The 18,402-nt window shown below is 37.5% G+C and overlaps 1 protein-coding gene across 2 annotated transcripts; it reads right to left on the bottom strand.

The window, feature by feature from the left end:
* Positions 1-1,280: 1,280 nt before the first annotated feature.
* Positions 1,281-17,707, bottom strand: LOC139974736 (KICSTOR subunit 2-like). 2 transcript variants are annotated; one of them, XM_071982116.1, is made up of 11 exons: positions 17,495-17,707; positions 15,247-15,384; positions 13,026-13,195; positions 12,234-12,311; positions 10,639-10,831; positions 9,290-9,388; positions 7,495-7,589; positions 6,904-7,063; positions 5,545-5,637; positions 4,302-4,413; positions 1,281-2,495 (listed from the first exon to the last, which is right to left on the bottom strand). In XM_071982116.1, the coding sequence occupies exons 1-11, from the start codon at positions 17,621-17,623 to the stop codon at positions 2,431-2,433; spliced, it is 1,332 nt and encodes a 443-aa protein (XP_071838217.1). In that variant the 5' UTR covers positions 17,624-17,707; the 3' UTR covers positions 1,281-2,430. The 2 variants fall into 2 exon arrangements, with proteins under 2 accessions (XP_071838217.1, XP_071838218.1); XM_071982117.1 differs by lacking the exon at positions 5,545-5,637.
* Between the last annotated feature and the right edge of the window lie 695 nt (positions 17,708-18,402).

The raw sequence follows: 18,402 nt of genomic DNA, 5'->3' as shown, positions 1-18,402 counted from the left end.
AATATCATACGGATCAAAAGACTCTACTTTGAAATACTAAGCTTCTTTTTTTCTTGCTTCTTCTTTTTGTTTTAAATATTTTTGGTCTAAATCTCCAATTTATAGGGAGGTTTCTTATGTATCTGCCATCCAGTTTCAGAAACTGTTTTTTTGTGAGCCTTGCATTTAAAGATGCCACAGGTTGAGGTTACTTGCCTTAGGCAGGCGAGCAGCTTTTGCAATCAAGTTGGTGTGTGTATGTGTGGCTTTAAGAGGCTGAACCTGTCACAAAATGGACAGTTGTTTTGCAGATAAATTATAGAATATGTAGGACCACCTTGATGTTCGTAACTTTGGCTCTGCAGTTCTACAGAGTTCATTCTCAATTGGTAAACAGCATGATTGAAAACCAACTAGATCGTATCCCAATGTGCCTTACAAAAGCATTAGTTCCAACTAGAATTTCATAGTGGGGAAGGGGATGGGGGAAGTGTAATTATCCTGATAGGGACAACGCTGTCTTCTCATCATTATGTCTTGAGGTTCTAGTTACAGTAGTTATCTAAGAACACATGTGTGCAGTTTTGCATCTACAGAAGTTTGCATAGAGGCCCCCCCACATTGGTCAAATTGCTGCTGTACTATGTAGCTATATTTATGAAGAGAGGCTTAACTTTGAGAAAGCTATGCCCAGCTATTCAGTACTACTTTAATTAAAACAACCAGGTTGGCTGATGAAATATTGAACATTCACAATGACTACTTAACTTAATAAAAATTGTTCATTTGTTGCTCATAATATTCTTTAATATGTAGGAAGGTATAGAATGCTATCCTGATACTCATTTGATGTGTTCTTTGAAGCCCAGGCCTTGGTTAATTTTAAGCCGTTGTTTGTTATACTTTCGTAATTAATTGAAGAAAATAAGTCCTTTCAGCTACGTATATTAAACAAACTGGCTGAGATGTAGGCCCTAGCTACTTGCTGTTTGAAACAGGAAAATCAATTTATTTTTATTATGTGCCCTAATTAGGAAAGATTGATAAGTCTTGGATGTTTAATTGCCCAACAATATTTCATTCTTCAACTAACAATTTCTTGTTTTCTCAATTTAAGTTTCATTGTTTAATTTCTGTAGACTGGACTGATAGTAGTTATATCTGTTATTTTAGTTTCTAAAGGAGAAAACAAAAATAGATTTTGTGTCTTCCTGTAGGCAACAAGTGCTTGTATCACATGAAAACATAAATTGATTGAAAGAAATAAAAAGAAAATATTATGAAAAAGGGGAAAAGCTGTACACATTTCATTATTTTATTAATGAATATTTTCTTACAAAAATAGAACTTGCCTTTATTATGATAACATTCCCCGCTTCCTCAATCCTGAGCATTTACTCAAAAGAAGGAGGCTGGTCAGAGAAATGGTTAGATCTGTTTAAAGGAGAAATCTGGAACTAGGTTCTCTTTAATAGCCCAATAATTTTCCTATTTCTTTTAACCTTTCTCCTTTGAAGTTTTGGGCAGAATGGGTCAAGGGTCACCTCAGTTCAGTACGATAATTTCAATCCATTGACTTTTGGACATATTTAATTTATTAACTTTAATGCTGATACTCTTGAACAAGACCACGCTCTTTATTTCTTAAAAGAAATGGATAAATATCAAACTACTATTTCTCTTCTAAATCCTTTTTCAGACTGAGCAGCAAAAATCTTCACAAGAATGAGTTCTGTGTGTCTGTTTAGGTGTGTCCACTAAACAGTTCTTCCAGCAATCACGGTAGATGAAATCCCTCCTAACTCAAATTCAAACATTTTCTCTGACAGTAAAAACTCTCTTTAGTTCTCTTACAATCTGCATTAAACTAAATCAGAGACTATATTCTCTCCATCAGCAATTCTTTCCCCCATTTCTTATGCTACTTAAAAAATTTCTTCATTCATTCATTCTTCAAAACCCCTTCTTGGAAAGGCAAAACTTGCCAAAAATGAGTTCTTATCCCTGCCAACAAGTAGATGCAGGTTAAACTCTACACCATTCTTCCACATCGATTGTTAAACTACTTGCAATCTCATCCTCTGTCACTCCCACCGTTTTACAGCCATCTCTCGGAAAGGGAAACTCTCGTCTGAAGCTAAATAAGAAACCCTTTTAATATCAGCTCTTAAAACTTTATCAACCATAATAAGCCAAAACACTACATTCAAGGCCAATTCTTCAAACCTTAAATTAGTTCTTCACCCTGCCTCACAGACTAGAATACTAGATCTAACTCTATGAGGTTCTTTCAGATCTCCATTGAACTAGATGGAACACTTTCTTCTACGTCGGTCTTTCAAACTGGTCCGCAGACGGTCAAAAAAATTCCCTCCGACGTCGGTCGTTCAACAAACCCTGCCTCAAAAACTAGATGCACATTTTTCCCGGACTGGTCGGTAGTCTTCTTCATCAATTCTTCGAACCCTGCCTCAAATTAGATAAAAGCCTTGTTCCTCTGAGACAGGAAGCCATATCTGCAAGAGGACCAAAGAAACAAAGGCTAAAGAAACAGACTAAAAGTTTCACAGCCTTCACATTCATGATACGTTTTCATTAACAATTTCCCCTATGGTGACATATACCATGTTAACAACTGCTAAAAAGAAAAAAAATTAAAGAGCTCTTTTCTTGATAAATCTAAGTTAATTAATCAAAAAATTTGTCGTCGTTGAAAAATGAAGGAAACCATGAAAAAAAGGAAAGACAAGCCCCAAGTCTCCAGTTCAAGTCCAACTAGAACATTTTGATTTTCTGCTCTTTTCACCTTTCTATCCTCAAATTTAAATATTAGAAACAAGCATTACTTAGAAACGTGTCAAGTGGCGCAGTGGTTAGTGCCCTGGAACAGAAAGAGTCAGACAAGCTCCATATCTCCGGTTCAAGTCCAACCAGAGCATTTTAATTTTCTGCCCTTTTCACCCTTCCATTCTGAAGTTTAAATATTACAAACGAGCATTATTTCTCAAAAGTTCAAGTGGCGCAGTGGTTAGTGATCTGTAACAAAGAGTCAGACAAGCTCCAAGTCTCCGGTTCAAGCCCAACTAGAGCCTTTTAATTTTCTGTTCTTTGGAACAGGTGGAAGTATAAAGGTAAGAAACAAATTTTATTAATTGGGAACCAAAATGGTGTAATTGGTAGCTCCATCAGTGATTGGAGATTCCTGATTGGCTCGGTTCAAGCCCTGGTTGGGTTACTGCTCTCAAAGGATTCTGCCGGCTAGCCACCAACCAACCTTCCCCCCCCCCCCCTTATAACGAAATATGGAAGATACATGGAGAATTATATTTTAAAAAATATATAAAAAAAACACTGTATTATTACATACAAAAATTTCTTAACTGACCTTGGAATGTGTGTAGTGTAAGAGTCAAAAGCGCATTTTAAGATCAAGAAAATAGAAAGCAATCAATTTGCCAACTGTTTCTGCTAAACACATGCATTTGTATAGAATGCCAAACTGAATCAAATTGACCACAAGTTTGATATGATAACATTCACTGTAACAGTGCACTCAACATTTGAAGTTTTGACCCCTCAAAGGACCTTTGACCTCCACACACTTCAAATTAAGTGTAAATTTCATACATGGTTTACTTTTGAAGTTTATTGTATGTATGAGCTGGTAAGACTTTGAACTATGTTAATCTCAAGTGCCCTTTGACCTTCATTAAAGCAATGCATTTCCTTACACTCATGAAGTCTGATCCATTTGTTTATGAAGTTCTTGCAAGCTTTCTAGAGGTATTTGTTGTTATTTTATTTCTTTTCTAATTTTTTAAAATTTTCTAAACATATGAATCTGAAGACACACCAGTAGCTACAGACTATAAACACTGGTCCACGAACAAGACCAATCACCCACCCTTCTTGCCCCCATTCAGTTCACTTCCCTCTGTGTATCAATCCGTGTCACTGGCTGTGACCTAAACAGTCCAAGTTTGCATCCCCTTATACGCTGAAAATTGTCAAAACATCGTCGCAAACTTCAACTCTTGATCAGAATTACTTGACGGCTGAGAGAATAAGCAGATCCGATCGGTCTTCAGACAAGTTAACGTTTCAAACTAATTTTCAGATCTTTAAAGATTTTCTTCCAATAGTTTCCCTATAAACTACTACTCGTAAACTTTCCATCAAAACTGGCACTGGTATCATCTCTGCAGTGCTTGCATTCCCCGGGGATTTTGTGCTTTCCAAAATGGGCTTCCAATATCACGAGATCTCGACAACTGTGGAGCGTTAGCCCATTGAGGAACGGTTCTTTAATTTTATTTCCGTACCTTGCAGGAAGTTACTGATGTTCGTGTCCTTTTCTGACTTCTTGGCTTCAAAGACGAGAAGCAGGCTCATTTTGATGTCCACCTTGATGATGAAATATGTGATCTGTTGTTGCTGGGAGGGGGTAAAAAATGAGAACAAACATAAAAATTTAATAAAGAAGGGGTGCTTGATGCATTCAGTAGCGTGGAGGAGCTGGTCGGGCCCTAGGAAACACTATGTCATCCAGGACCCATTTCTTCCCGCTTTTTCTTCTTCTTTTCCTTTACAAATCTTAAGTTGATAGTTGTCAACTTCAATAATGTCGATGTATAAGAGCCTTCACTAGAGTAATTTTATAGACTTAATAAACGTTATCGAGATAAACAGTCACATACTCTGTGTAGCATACTTGACTTCCACTTCAGTCAGTGCAGAAGAAGTTGTCACAGATCAAAAGTCCACATATGGCAATTATTTCCAGTTTCTGTTGCAAACGAAATTGATGCAAGGTCAATTGACAATTATATCTAATACCACACGATTTTGTAAACAGCAAAGAGTTCATCCAGGGGCCGCCCGGCCGCCCAGACAGTATCACTTGGTTTAACTAACGTCCAGGTTCCCCCATCCCCCCCCCCCAGGATATGTTCCTCCACAGGAGTATTTCAAAAGTGTCCAGATATTTAGATCATTCTGACATACGGCATAACGGTGATAAATACAAATACAATGGAATAACTCTCTCCATGGTAATTATAACTTCTGAGTCATCATTCCAATTTAAGCCCAGACAGGAAAATTGTCAACAGTATCAATGTCCTTTATCTGATGTTTTATTTAGATGAAGCTCTTTACTTCAAATCTGGTATGGTCATTTTCATGTAGGTACCATTCAACAGCACTTTCTTCCTAGTAAAAGGGAGGGGCAACCGCTCTGACTTACAAACCCTCCCCTGGCCACGACTACTGTACCACCTTTCTCCAAATAGAATATGCTACCGACCATAACTATTCACCTACCTACTTTCTTTTGTAATACAGTGCTAAAATGAGTAGCTGACTTTTGAAACAGTTTTCATTTGTAATGGCTTTAAATGTTTCATTTAACAAAACCAATGTTGAAACTTCCAAGTTCAACCCTCCTGAGTCTGTGCAATGCCTCAACTCAACCTTAATGTGGATCCAACCACGGATCCAGTTTCACCACCCTATCCGGAGACAGCTGCACAGCTCCGGATATCCTCGCACCCAAGAACAACTCACCATATCGTAGCAATAAGTCGGTCGTTCGACATTTCCGCCTGAAGATTCACTGAGAAGCATCACAACGTTAGGCCAAAGGTGAATCGGTTTATCCTACAGAGATGGAAGAGAGATGAACCCATAGTCAAGTTGTGTCAAGTGTGGCCTCCCTTTTACTTGATACAAATTATTGTCAACAAACATGATACATGGAGAACAAATATCAACACAGGTGAATGGAAATGGAATGAAATTGATACATGCAATACAGCCTTTGTGTATGTATCACATGTCAGAAACGTGTTGTTGGAATTATGAATCTTCAAGCTTCAACAACAAGAACTTGTCATTGGAATTATGAATCTTCAAGCTACTACAACAGGAACGTATCATTGAAATTATGAATCTTCAAGCTACTACAACAGGAACGTGTCGTTGGAATTATGAATCTTCAAGGTACTACAACAGGAACGTGTCGTTGGAATTATGAATCTTCAAGGTACTACAACAGGAACGTGTTGTTGGAATTATGAATCTTCAAGCTACTACAACAGGAACATGTGGTTGTAATTATGAATCTTCAAGCTACCACAACACGAACGTATCATGGAATTATGAATCTGCTTCTGAAGCCTCAGGCAGTGTGCTTGTAATTAAGACTACAACCGATCGATTCTTTAAGGTCACGTCGACCTCAGTCAGGAGAAACTGAACCTGCAGCGTTTGGCTCCGACTGGGAGTCGAAAGTGCCAGGGTTCACAATGAAGACAGTCCAGTCCCAACAAAAGTAACCAAGCACTGGAAAATAAGTTTGCATGTGACCTCAACGAGCCCTGGACATTGACTGAATTCAGTCATTGTGTCACTTGTGTGTACTTATCAGTGGTGTGGTGTGCAGGGGGAGGTCTGTTGTTAGACAATGGGATCTTTACGACTATCAATATATAGGACAGGACGGTCGAGTTCAGTCAGAGTGTCAGTCAGTCAAGCAGTGTGGGTGGCCAACATACAGGAAAGTAATAGTACTATAAACATAGCCAAACAGTTCCAAACAGAGTGCCTGCCAATGTTCTAAGTATTGCACACACAGCCTTCCATAACCACAGTCAAGCAGTGTGGGTGGCCAACATACAGGAAAGTAATAGTACTATAAACATAGCCAAACAGTTCCAAACAGAGTGCCTGCCAATGTTCTAAGTATTGCACACACAGCCTTCCATAACCACTTACTGCAGACAACAACAAGATCACTGCATTTGAAAAAAAACAAATATTAAAAATGGAAATTTTGACAAATTGATAAGTATATAAAATAGAAGGTATTCAAATGAAACAGTTGTCTCTTTCAATGAAGTACATGGCCAAAGCATCAGTTCTTACCCTTGGATAGGAAAACACGGCTGGAAAACTGTCCAAGCCTGTGGGAGGTTCTGTAAACCCGACAGGAAAGTGATACCCATGTCCCGTGTACTGTGAACCGTGAGTATCGAACACCAGGATGATGTAATTTGCATCCGTCTTCTTTTGGAATGTGACCACCCTGGAGAGAGGGAGAGAGTCAAGGTAAGGGAATGTGCGTAAGACTTCAAACATGATAATGAAGACATTCATGGTTACATATGATTACGGGTAATGACTGATTTTACGTATCTATGATTAACATATATTGGCAGGTTTATAGATGATATTACAGACGGTTTCAAGTTATGACATGATTAATACAGATTAATATGTAGTATTATTACGGGTATTGTCAGATGGCTACAGGTGATTGCATTAATATGTTTTTATATATATATATATATAAATCATTTTTACAGTAAATGGAGCATTATAATCTTTCAGCAAAAATTCCCTTCTTGACATTTGTGTTACTCCCCCTCTCCCCCCCCATCCCATTCCTCCACCAAGAAGCTCCGTAATCAAAGATAATATATATATATTGACCAAATATACAAGTCAGAGACTTACTTGCTGTAGTAGTCCATGGATAGATTGGATAAGTGTGACTTGATGTCTGCCGGAGGTGATTGCTTGCTCAAAGTTTCATGAAAGTAGAAGCTGAACTGTCAGAAATGAGAAAACGGCAATGAAAAGACGTTAACAAATATTAATTGCTCGATATCGACTGACTGTATGTGAAGTGACCATGATTTCTGGAATTGATGCCTTCATTTAATAGTACATGGCAGGCAGGCGTTCTAACGACCCTAGATGGCAATTTAGACTGGGTCGAACAAAAACCGCCCTGAGCTGCTTGACTTCACCAAATCTATCAGCAAGCGTACAAGTAGTATTCCCACTGGTACGTGCAAGATAAATAGCTTTCAAGCGTGAGTCTGTACCATGAAACTTGCCCGAGAATCTATTCTACATAGCTTAAAGGAGAGACCCGGCATCATCTGCTTATGTGACAGAGATCTTTGTGAAGATCAACTCTCCCAATCAGCTAAAAGAAAAATAAATCTGCCTCTGTTTGGAATATGTCCGAGTTTGAATGCCGGCGTCTGAGGGCTGCCATTTTGGAAATCTGTGATGTCACAGTGCTGTATGGAGTTGAAACCTGTTACTCGTTATTCTTATCGCATTTTCAAGGCCACACTGAAATCGTTGCTATCATGTTAAGGACTTCAACATTGTTCATTCAGCATTTGCAAAAATACCCATCTCCGTTACAGGAAATTAAACATTGGAACAATTCAAAGAAAAACGTAAGAACAATGGAGCGCTACATGTGGGTCGTGGATGTCATATTTAGACTTGATCAAGCCTTCAGCCTTGCGTGTGAAGAAACACAAAAACTGTGATATCTCCCACGTGGAATAAGATTTTTCTTAGCTGTTTGGCTAAGTCAGTCATCACATAGAGCAATAACTATGACAAACTCTTCCTTTTTAATTATACTGCACAGCTTAACTCGGACTGCAACCATTAAGATCCAGCAGGCCATCCACAACCAGCCTACAACCATTTAAAAGAATAGTCCAGGTCAAAATGTCGTTTTGATATGTTAAAGAGGAACATAATCTAAGCATTCTCGTGAAATTTGCATTCAATATCTATGTACAGTTTTTGAGATATTGACAGTTGAAGTTATCTGATATTCTACCAAAAGTGAACTTGAAGCAAACAGGTGTGATGTCAATGTTGCACACTGACAAATAATGTTTGTTTTTCTGTATTTTTCAGTCTATTGATTTGACCTTGGATTGGATAGGGTTACTAGTTTTGTCTTAAGGGGATGTGAAGTTTATAAAATACCAATACCTATGGTCCATTAACATCATGGATGCATCCAATTGTCGAGTTTAAAATTAGACATAAATTTTAAAGGAAAACAAAACATTATTTATTAATGTGCAACAATGACATCACACCTGTTTGCTCCAAGTTCACTTTTGGTAAGAAAGTTGGCAACTTCAACTGTCAATATCTCAAAAACAGTATATAGGAATTGAATGCAAATTTCACCAGAATGCTTAGATTATGTTCCTCTTTAACATGTATCAAAATGAAATTTTGACCTGGACTATTCTTTTAAGCCCCAGCAGGCCATCTACAAGCAGCTTCTTTCTCTTGTTCATTGTTCCAATAAGCGTAAATATCTTCGGTCTTGTCTGTTGAACCTGTATTTCTACAGTATGTGTTCATCTTAGTTCGTCATTGAGATTGAACCTTCGGGCTCTTCGCCTTTTATATGAAGTCAGAAAACAGACAGACACAAAATGCATTCTTACAAGATCTATGTTTTTAAATGTAAGTGTACCTTTGATATAAGGGCGAGGTAGAACCTCATCAACCAACACATTAATGATGGGATCACGTTATTCTTGACGGAGACGTAAGCCGAGAGCTTCTTCTTTGGCTGATGAGAGGGGAAAAAAGGAGAAAATTGTAAATCATTTGTATGAAATCTAGTGAACAATTTTAACTCATTACATCATCATATAATTATTTAATGTAATTATTCAAATGATTTACACTTACTTAAAACAAATTATTACTATGAAATTTTTTATTTTCAATATTTATAAATATATAACATAATTTGATTTTCTTTGGAAGCCTCTGACCAGTTTGTGATGATATATAGTCTGTACAAAACTATCTTTGTCTTGCTGAAAATCAGTTCTTCCTCACACCCCCCCCCCCCTAGGTCCTTGCCCCCAGAGAGACTTCTTCCAAATAATATTCAGTCATTTCACCTAATGTACAAAACACACAAAAATCTGTCATAAGAAACGCGGAGCGCCTCATTGGCACAGGCCTACCGTCCCTTCACTCACTCTACCAGGAGCGAACATTAAAACGTGTTGAAAATATATTGTGTAAAAGTAAGTTGGCCTGACGTTTCGATCCTAGCAGGATCTTCTTCAGAGGCTAAATGACAAGTAACAGTACAGAAGGGACAAAAACACGCACAGAGTACAAACAGGTTAATGAGCACAGTGCTCATTAACCTGTCTGTACTCTGTGCATGTTTTTGTCCCTTCTGTACTGTTACTTGTCATTTAGCCTCTGAAGAAGATCCTGCTAGGATCGAAACGTCAGGCCAACTTAATTTTACACATTCTAATACACAGGCTCTCTAGTGGATAAGCAGTTTGCTAACAGTTTTATTTTATTTTGAAAATATATTGAATGATGATTACCACCCAGCAACTGATTATTTCAAGTTCCTGCTCTCAGGCAAAAGAATGCATACTTTTAGGGGTTCTAAAAGATTTACTGACAGTTTTTATCCTTCTGCTGTGAAGATATTCAATGCGCATCAAAACCGTTAAATAATTTTATACTCCAATATTTTAATATTTTATGTACAATTACATACTTTGTAGACTTTATATTGGATATGAGGGCATTTATGTATTTTTGTACACTTTAATATTTTGTAGGTACATTTTATATTTTTGTTCATCTTTATATTGTGAGTACATTTTCATATTTGTGTACATTTTATAGCACGTTTTCATATCTATGTACATTATTTTTCGTCTTATATGTTGTTTACAATTTGTAATGTTTTGAGCTCTTGTTATCAACCAATTTTATTGTATTTTTATACGATTGGCTGAATAAATATCTATCTATCTACTGATAATGTAAATATATAACCTCTTTAGCCTTAAATGGAGAACCCCAGACCTCCAGCTTCGTGTGTGCGTCGTGTAATCTCAGAAGAGACGGCAAGAAATGCCAATGACTCATCGCAGTCCTGGCTTGAAGGAGCGAAAGAATAATGTCCGTTTCCAGAGTCCAAGAATTCTTCAGAGGAGCTAGAAGAGGATGGTGAAAACTGTTTTTATATCTGAAAACAAAAACAAAGACACAAGAAATTTCAGGTAAAGAGAATTATTTTTAGTTACTTATGGCTCGGGACTTTGAATGCCAGGAGCGTGGACGTGGACTCAGAAATATGACAGGACTGGGATGCCAAACGCCTTGGACTGCAAATCTGGTTATTACTTTTCAATTACTATTAGGTTTTTTTAGATTTTTATATCACCATCTTCTATGAAAGAATCTATTTTCTTTTTGGCAAGGGGGGAGGGGGAGGGGCAAGGGAGCACTCCCTGGAGATTTCTCTACCAACTAAGGTGGTCACAATCATTTGCATCTATTTGGCATTAAAAGGTGATAACCTCTGACCTCCAGAGTCTGACCAGTAAGTTAATTGATCAATAATATTTCAGTATTTTCATGTCAAAAGAACAACACAAACCGAATGCAAGCTTTCCAGCGATCATATTTTTCCTAATCTTGCAAACTTTTCTTTTGGTCTCTATCCTATTTTGCCAAGTTTTTGGTCAAAATTCCTGCTTAACAATAAGCTGGTATCCACCGAATTAACTCCTTTACGTCCATTAACAAGAGGGCAAAGAGATATAAACGCCTGTTCACCCTCCTTGATATATGTTAGGGGTGATAGATGTAAACAATATATATTGTAAGTAGACATCTTCATGGCATGCTCTCACCATATTGTTTTCACCATATTCGCTTCATTTACATCTATCACTCTGATATGTATTGGAATATGAACCAGCCATTACACATGAGATATGCTCCTGCATTGAGGAGATTCAAAACAGACCATTGAATATTTCCTGTGACAACCTCTAGCTTGAAACTAGGTGATAGTTTGACTACAGGTGACCGTATTTTGAATTTCTAGCATATCTGCTGATCTATTTTGTAACACCTGCTATGACAATGTTGTAGGCATACTCTCTCAACTATGCTCGTTAACAACCTGGTGACATACTCTCTGCAAGGGCTTAAACATCTTGACAGTGCAACACTGATGCAAGAAATTCATGACATATTTAAGAACTCATGCATATTCATCATGAACATGTTCGGGCTTTCAATACAAATAAATCACCTGCTTTAAACCATCTTTATATGGAAAAATGAATCAAAATGACCATAAAATAGTACTTAACTGTTTATTGCTGATACCAGCAGTATCTTATCTGGGCATGAAACAACCAGAGAGGCTTGTAAGTCTTTTGGGGGTTTTTTTTGTCCAATGTGGAAGATGGTTTCAGATAGGGGAAGACCATGGATTTCTCCTGGGATGAAACCCCACCTTAACCTTGGCCAGGGATCAAACCCACTACCTTCCAGATGCTAGGTTTCATTGCTTCCCTAATGCCACCATTTAAGTTTATCCTTTCAGACATAGCGCTGGTTAAATGTTATCTAACCTTTCGCATATGGTGTCCAGTATTGTTGACATTTCGGAGTAATCCGTCTCGACTTTCGGATTACACAGCTTCATGTAACTGTTGCAATATTTTTTGTTATCGATCAAGAAAATGATAGACTGAAATTCATCATTTGACAGAGACAAACAACTAAATTTAAGAAATAAACATTTAATGATATGTGTGACATCAAAATGCAGGGAGTGTAGTCCAAAACATCCAAAACAAGATTTAAATGACCATCATAAATTTAATACAAGCAAAGACCATAAGAGGTAAAATAACACAATATTTAGTAGGAATTTAGGAACCACGAACTGTAATTATTCATAAAAACAAAGTTGTCCAGTAACTGCCAGAATGTCGGTTACAAAACGGAACTGTTAAATAATTATTAAACTGAAATGAAGGGCTGCAGGTGTAACTACAACTTCTCTATTAAATAAATCCACACTAAATCAAAATGCTTCCATCGGGCAAACCCTTCCAAGACCACCCCCACCCCTAACTCCCACCATTTGTCAAAAATTTGTAGCATCTATACTGTGCACATTTCTTGGTTGGCATTGTCTATAGTGGATCATTTGCCCTCGGATCAATTCTTTCAGATGTATTCAAACAATGTTATTACCCTTGTAAACTCCCTCCCCAACCCCCAAACTGCCCAGCACCCCCCCCCCCACCCCCTCCCCTCTTTCATCACACACATGCCTAAGTTTGTCCTACTTTTGTCAGTCAGCCCCCAAACAATATACATATACATTTCTCCTGTTATCTTTACGTTAAGGATACAAATCCATCATTTCTTGTCGAGCTTTGACAAACTGAGCCAGTTGTTCTGCTATGTGTGAGACCAAATATTCCAGGCCGTCCTGTCTCGGTGCTTGGAGAAGATGAGGCTTACTCCTTTGTTCTATCTTCTGCAGCTCTGAGCTTGCTTGTGTATAGATTCCCTTCCCTGACTGCAAGCGAAAGAAGAACACCCATGAAAGAAAGATTTAAAAGATGCCTTTTAAAGATATATTCTTATACTTCCTTTCCCTCCAAATTTTTTACAGACTGTACCATTTTGTCAAAACATAAGTCAATATTTAACAATACTTTTCATCACACAGTGAAGGATAGGAAGGTACCATACTGTAGTTTTTAAGTTAATCGAATCAACAACTTAATTTTTTTTCAAAAACAAAAAACATGGTCACATTTACATCATGCAATAATGTTTATATGCAATACAGTAGAATACAAATTTATGGCACTGTGTGGTTTCAGTGAGTAAATGATATCATGAAAGTACCATTGGCAGCAGACAGTGAATTGTTATATCATGCTGATTCAAGGTAGTGAGTTGACCAGGCATTGACTTATCACAGATGTAGAACATTGTGTCATGTGTCACCTTTAATATTCCATAGTCATTCCATTGTCATTCCATAGTCATTCCATGGTCATTCCATAGTCATTCCATAGTCATTATATAGTCATTAAGAGTTATTAAGAGTCAGAGTCATTCCATAGTCATTAAGAGTCACTACAGAGTCATTCCATAGTCATTCATTGTCATTCCATAGTCATTAAGAGTCATTCCATAGTCATTAAGAGTCATTTCATGGTCATTAAGAGTCATTACAGAGTCAGTCCATGGTCATTTCATAGTCATTAAGAGTCATTCCATAGTCATTAAGAGTCATTTCATGGTCATTCCATAGTCATTAAGTGTCATTCCAAAGTCATTCCATAGTCATTAAGAGTCATTCCATAGTCATTCCATGGTCATTCCATAGTCATTAAGAGTCATTCCATAGTCATTCCATAGCCATTATAAGAGTCATTTCAGAGTCATTCCATAGTCATTCCATAGTCATTAGAGTCATTCCATAGTCATTAAGAGTCATTCCATAGTCATTCCATAGTCATTAAGAGTCATTCCATAGTCATTACATAGTCATTAAGAGTCATTCCATAGTCATTCCATAGCCATTAAGAGTCATTCCATAGTCATTCCATAGTCATTAAGAGTCATTCCATAGTAGCTCCATAGTCATTAAGAGTCATTCCATAGTCATTCCATGGTCATTCCATAGTCATGAAGAGTCATTCCATAGTCATTCCATAGCCATTAAGAGTCATTTCAGAGTCATTCCATAGTCATTCCATAGTCATTAAGAGTCATTCCATAGTCATTACATAGTCAATAAAGAGTCATTCCATAGTCAATAAAGAGTCATTCCATAGTCATTCCATAGTCATTACAGAGTCATTCCATAGTCATTACATAGTCATCAAGAGTCATTCCATGGTCATTATATAGTAATAAATTGTCATTCCATAGTCATTACAGAGTCATTCCATAGTCAATAAGAGTCATTCCATAGTCAATAAAGAGTCATTCCATAGTCATTACATAGTCATCAAGAGTCATTCCATGGTCATTACATAGTCATAAAGTGTCATTCCATAGTCATTACAGAGTCTTTCCATAGTCATTAAGAGTCATTTCAGAGTCATTCAATAGTCATTAAGTGTCATTCCATGGTCATTCCATGGTCATTCCATAGTCATCAAGAGTCATTAAGAGTCATTTCAGAGTCATTCCATAGTTATCAAGTCATTCCTTAGCCATTCCATAGTCATTACATAGTCATTACACAGTCATCACATAGTCAATACACAATCATTCATACAGATCTGATCATCTGACTATTAATCCATGGTCATCAGCATTGTTCTAAAATATGTGAGAAAGTCTAATAATGGTCTCTTATAGTGTCTCTCTTCAATAAGCAGTTTATTGCCATTCTGAAAGCATTTTTGCTCACTGTGAATTGTCAACTTTTAACACTGTACGTCATTACTTGGTAAATAATCTGGAGGACTAAATATAGTAAACAGGGAGATACTTTTTAACGTCCTCAAAATTGAAGACAATTCTGATAGACTTTTTTATCCACTGGATGGATGCTGCTGTATAATTTAGTCGTAAGAACATTTTGTTTTTAGCTTAGAGACTTACTTCCCTCCTTACAAACCATTTCTGTTCTAGAAATGTAAGAGCAAGGTAACTTTTCTCAGCAATAGCCAGATAGTTAATGACATTGAGAAGGGAGATCAATAAGGGTGCATTGGAAATTTTGGTCATCTTATCCCTGTCCTGAAAAGGAAGAGGAAAGTGTAAATTTATAGTTAATATATAATAGACAATACATGTAGGAGGAAATATCATCAAATGATGATATTACAGAAGAATACTGTTACAAAAAGTAACCAAATATGCAATGTCACATGTAAACCAGAAACTGACACATTATTGCTTGTGATGGTAATGATAAACCAAAATTCAAAGTCACATATCAGCCAATATTTGATCAAATGACTGAAAATAGGTGATATAACGTGATTCAGTCAGACCAAAAACTGTAGCCAATAACCCAAGAGCTTTATAACCGTTAGATTACTATGATTTAGTATGGCCATTTCGGTACACATGCACAGAACTTTTGGCCAAATACACTGGCTACACATAATGACACAAACTTCAATGTCAAAAGAAAGTTAATGGTAAAAATTTCAGTTTTAGAGATTGAAATACCCTTATGGGCTGGAAAACAACCAAATTTTATATTCCTAGGCAAACTGAACAAGCCACTAATTTTTTTTCTTTGCACTGTTCAGTCATTCTTAGTGGTTACATACTGTAGCCTAACGTCAGTAGTTTGTTCTAAATCTTTTACCATACCATTACCAGGGTCCAGATAACAATTTTCAGAAGAAAATCTGAATCGATCTAATGCAATAGAGAATGTGCTTTTTCTGCCATAGAAAAAGTGTCATCCACTTTTTGTATGGCAGAAAAAGCACGTTGTTGTGGGTAGGAGTAACGTTAGTATGTAGGTTAGAAATATAATGTAACAGATTGATGGGTTGGTTCATGGTTGTATGTGTGATTAGCATTGGCTTGGGAACGAAGAAATTCACAGAAAAATTTAATTCGCTTCACTCTATCTAGGCCTGCAAAATCTACAAAACGGTCTTTTATATCTACAATCAGAATCGATCTTTTTAATAAACAATCAGCCTAATTTATTCAACCAACTATTATATATTTGAAGACAGTGTATCAACTCTTACTAACTTACATTAAAACTATTCAATCAACCTGTACATTAAAGACTACAGTATGTATCAATTCCCCAATCTTGTGTCTATCCAGTGAACCGTCACATACAGTATGATGACTGGTCTTGGTCTTGGTGTAATACTGCACAAATCGCCACTGATGTGGCTGTTGACGTGCAGTCCTCCAAGTTGGCTAATGGTGCTGCTGACTTCCCAGCATTAACTTGAAGGAGGCGGTGTTTGGTGCTGATTTTAGATCAGGTGGGAGTGCGTTCCACTGTGTACCTATCCTTCCACGCGATTCAAAGAAAGTTTCAACAATACATCCCTGTCCCTGTACACCATTGTAAAATCCATTCCTAAAATGTACAGGTCTTTCCGCCATAGGTTTCGATCCTTCCTGCCATGGCGGAAAAAATCAAAGCCTATGGCGGAAAGGTATGGCGGTTGTTACTATGGCAGAATGGCACTAGAAATATAGGAAACATTATCTGTTTGTCATGGTATGATATTACGAATACGCAAAGATTTAGAATGAAACTCTGATCAAATTTTCCCATAACTTCTACTATAATTTGTAGTACTAATACCATAGCCTAAGCTATAGACATTGCTGGTGGCATAGCCTACTCCTATGGAGTCTACCTGAATGTTCTCCTTCAGGAAAAGTGCCAAAAGCAGTGGAAGAACATCTGTTTGGAATTGGATATGTTATCAATCAGATTCTGGTTTTTTGTGTCTTGCATGAATGGAAGTACATGTGGTGCAAAACTAAGTTCAATTGAGGCAAGTTTAGACCCAGTCAGGCCTCGCAGGGGCAGCGTACAAAAATGGTTTACTACTGAGTGAAGATGTCTGTTTACAATTGACGAAAACTTCAGGCTCTGATAGCAAAAATGACAAGGTCATGATACGGAAAATTGATGATGACAAGAATATTCAACTTGTCAGCTATCCAGTGATGGGTAGCATTTAGCTAGTTAGATTTTCTATCTAGACTTAGAGACCACATTACTTTTGTGAGTTAGTGTGTAAGTCAATGGGGCTTTTAATGGGCGAATGCTACCTGCCTTGCCTATCCTAATCTAAACGTTAGGCTAGCCTAGGTTTGTGCGACAAGAGAGTAGGCAAACTCCAGACCCTACCGATAGTTCCTTCACTCTGTCAAAGTTGAAAAGAATGAAGGGCCTAATGCAATCTTCAATGAATGTTTCTTCAGCTTTACATGTGCTTGAGCCTCCTTCCTTCAAGCTGGCCCCTTGTGCAGAGGCCATTTGACATCTTCGATTCCAACTTCCAAGGTGCCAAACTCTCACTAACTTACATGCTTTAGTAATGTATTGGACAGGCTTTATGGGAAGCCAAATACCACACAATTGAACATTTCTCGATTCAAAACTCCAAATTCATCATTCCGGGTTTCTCGATCGATTAAACCTGGATTTTCAATTAAAACAATAAAATAAAGCTACACCTCGATCTCAACTGATAACTTCCAGGCTACACGCCGATAAACTTGGATTATCAATTGAAAAACCTGTTTATAGGGGGAAAACCTGGTTTCCGACCGAAAATCCAAGTTGTTTGAACATCCTTTTTTTTCGGTTGAAAAATTTGGATAAAGACGGATTATCAACTAGTACAAGTTTTGTTTGAAAATCCTCGTTTTCGGGGCTTTCGATAAACGGTTAACGGTTCATGTGTTTCATGCAAATTTGACCACTGGGAGTGCAACATTTACATAGAGCTCCCGACTGACACGCATTTCGCGGGTTGTACCCGCATTCTAACACCCAAACCCGCTGACCCGAGCAAGCGTCCAAAAAACCCGCATTGTAATTGTCAAGTATACATAGAAAAAAATTGCATCAAATTTTGACTTAGCAACCATCATTACTTTAGCATTCATCCCACGCAAAACAGACTGTCTTTTACATGGGCGGCGATCCGTACTTCCGAGTGGGGGGGATATGACCTTGTTGACTATCTAAGCGTAGCGCCACCATGGGTTGGCGCGAAGCGTACAAGAAAATTTTGGGATTTACAAACCCTC

This window comes from Apostichopus japonicus, chromosome 10, assembly GCF_037975245.1.
Source record: "Apostichopus japonicus isolate 1M-3 chromosome 10, ASM3797524v1, whole genome shotgun sequence".
Lineage (NCBI taxonomy): Eukaryota > Metazoa > Echinodermata > Holothuroidea > Aspidochirotida > Stichopodidae > Apostichopus > Apostichopus japonicus.
The sequence above is the reverse complement of the archived record's forward strand: the minus strand, read 5'-3'. Positions and strand labels throughout refer to the sequence as shown.

What these genes read in the sequence shown, in the direction of transcription:
- LOC139974736 (XM_071982116.1), bottom strand. Translation starts at nt 17,623, where the DNA reads ATGGCCTCTGCACAAGGGGCCAGCTTGAAGGAAGGAGGCTCAAGCACA. An exon ending in ACAGAGTGAAGGAACTATCG is followed by an intron (nt 15,385 to 17,494) that starts GTAGGGTCTGGA and finishes CTTCCTTTTCAG; the next exon opens with GACAGGGATAAGATGACCAA. An exon ending in CGACAAGAAATGATGGATTT is followed by an intron (nt 12,312 to 13,025) that starts GTATCCTTAACG and finishes ATATTGCAACAG; the next exon opens with TTACATGAAGCTGTGTAATC.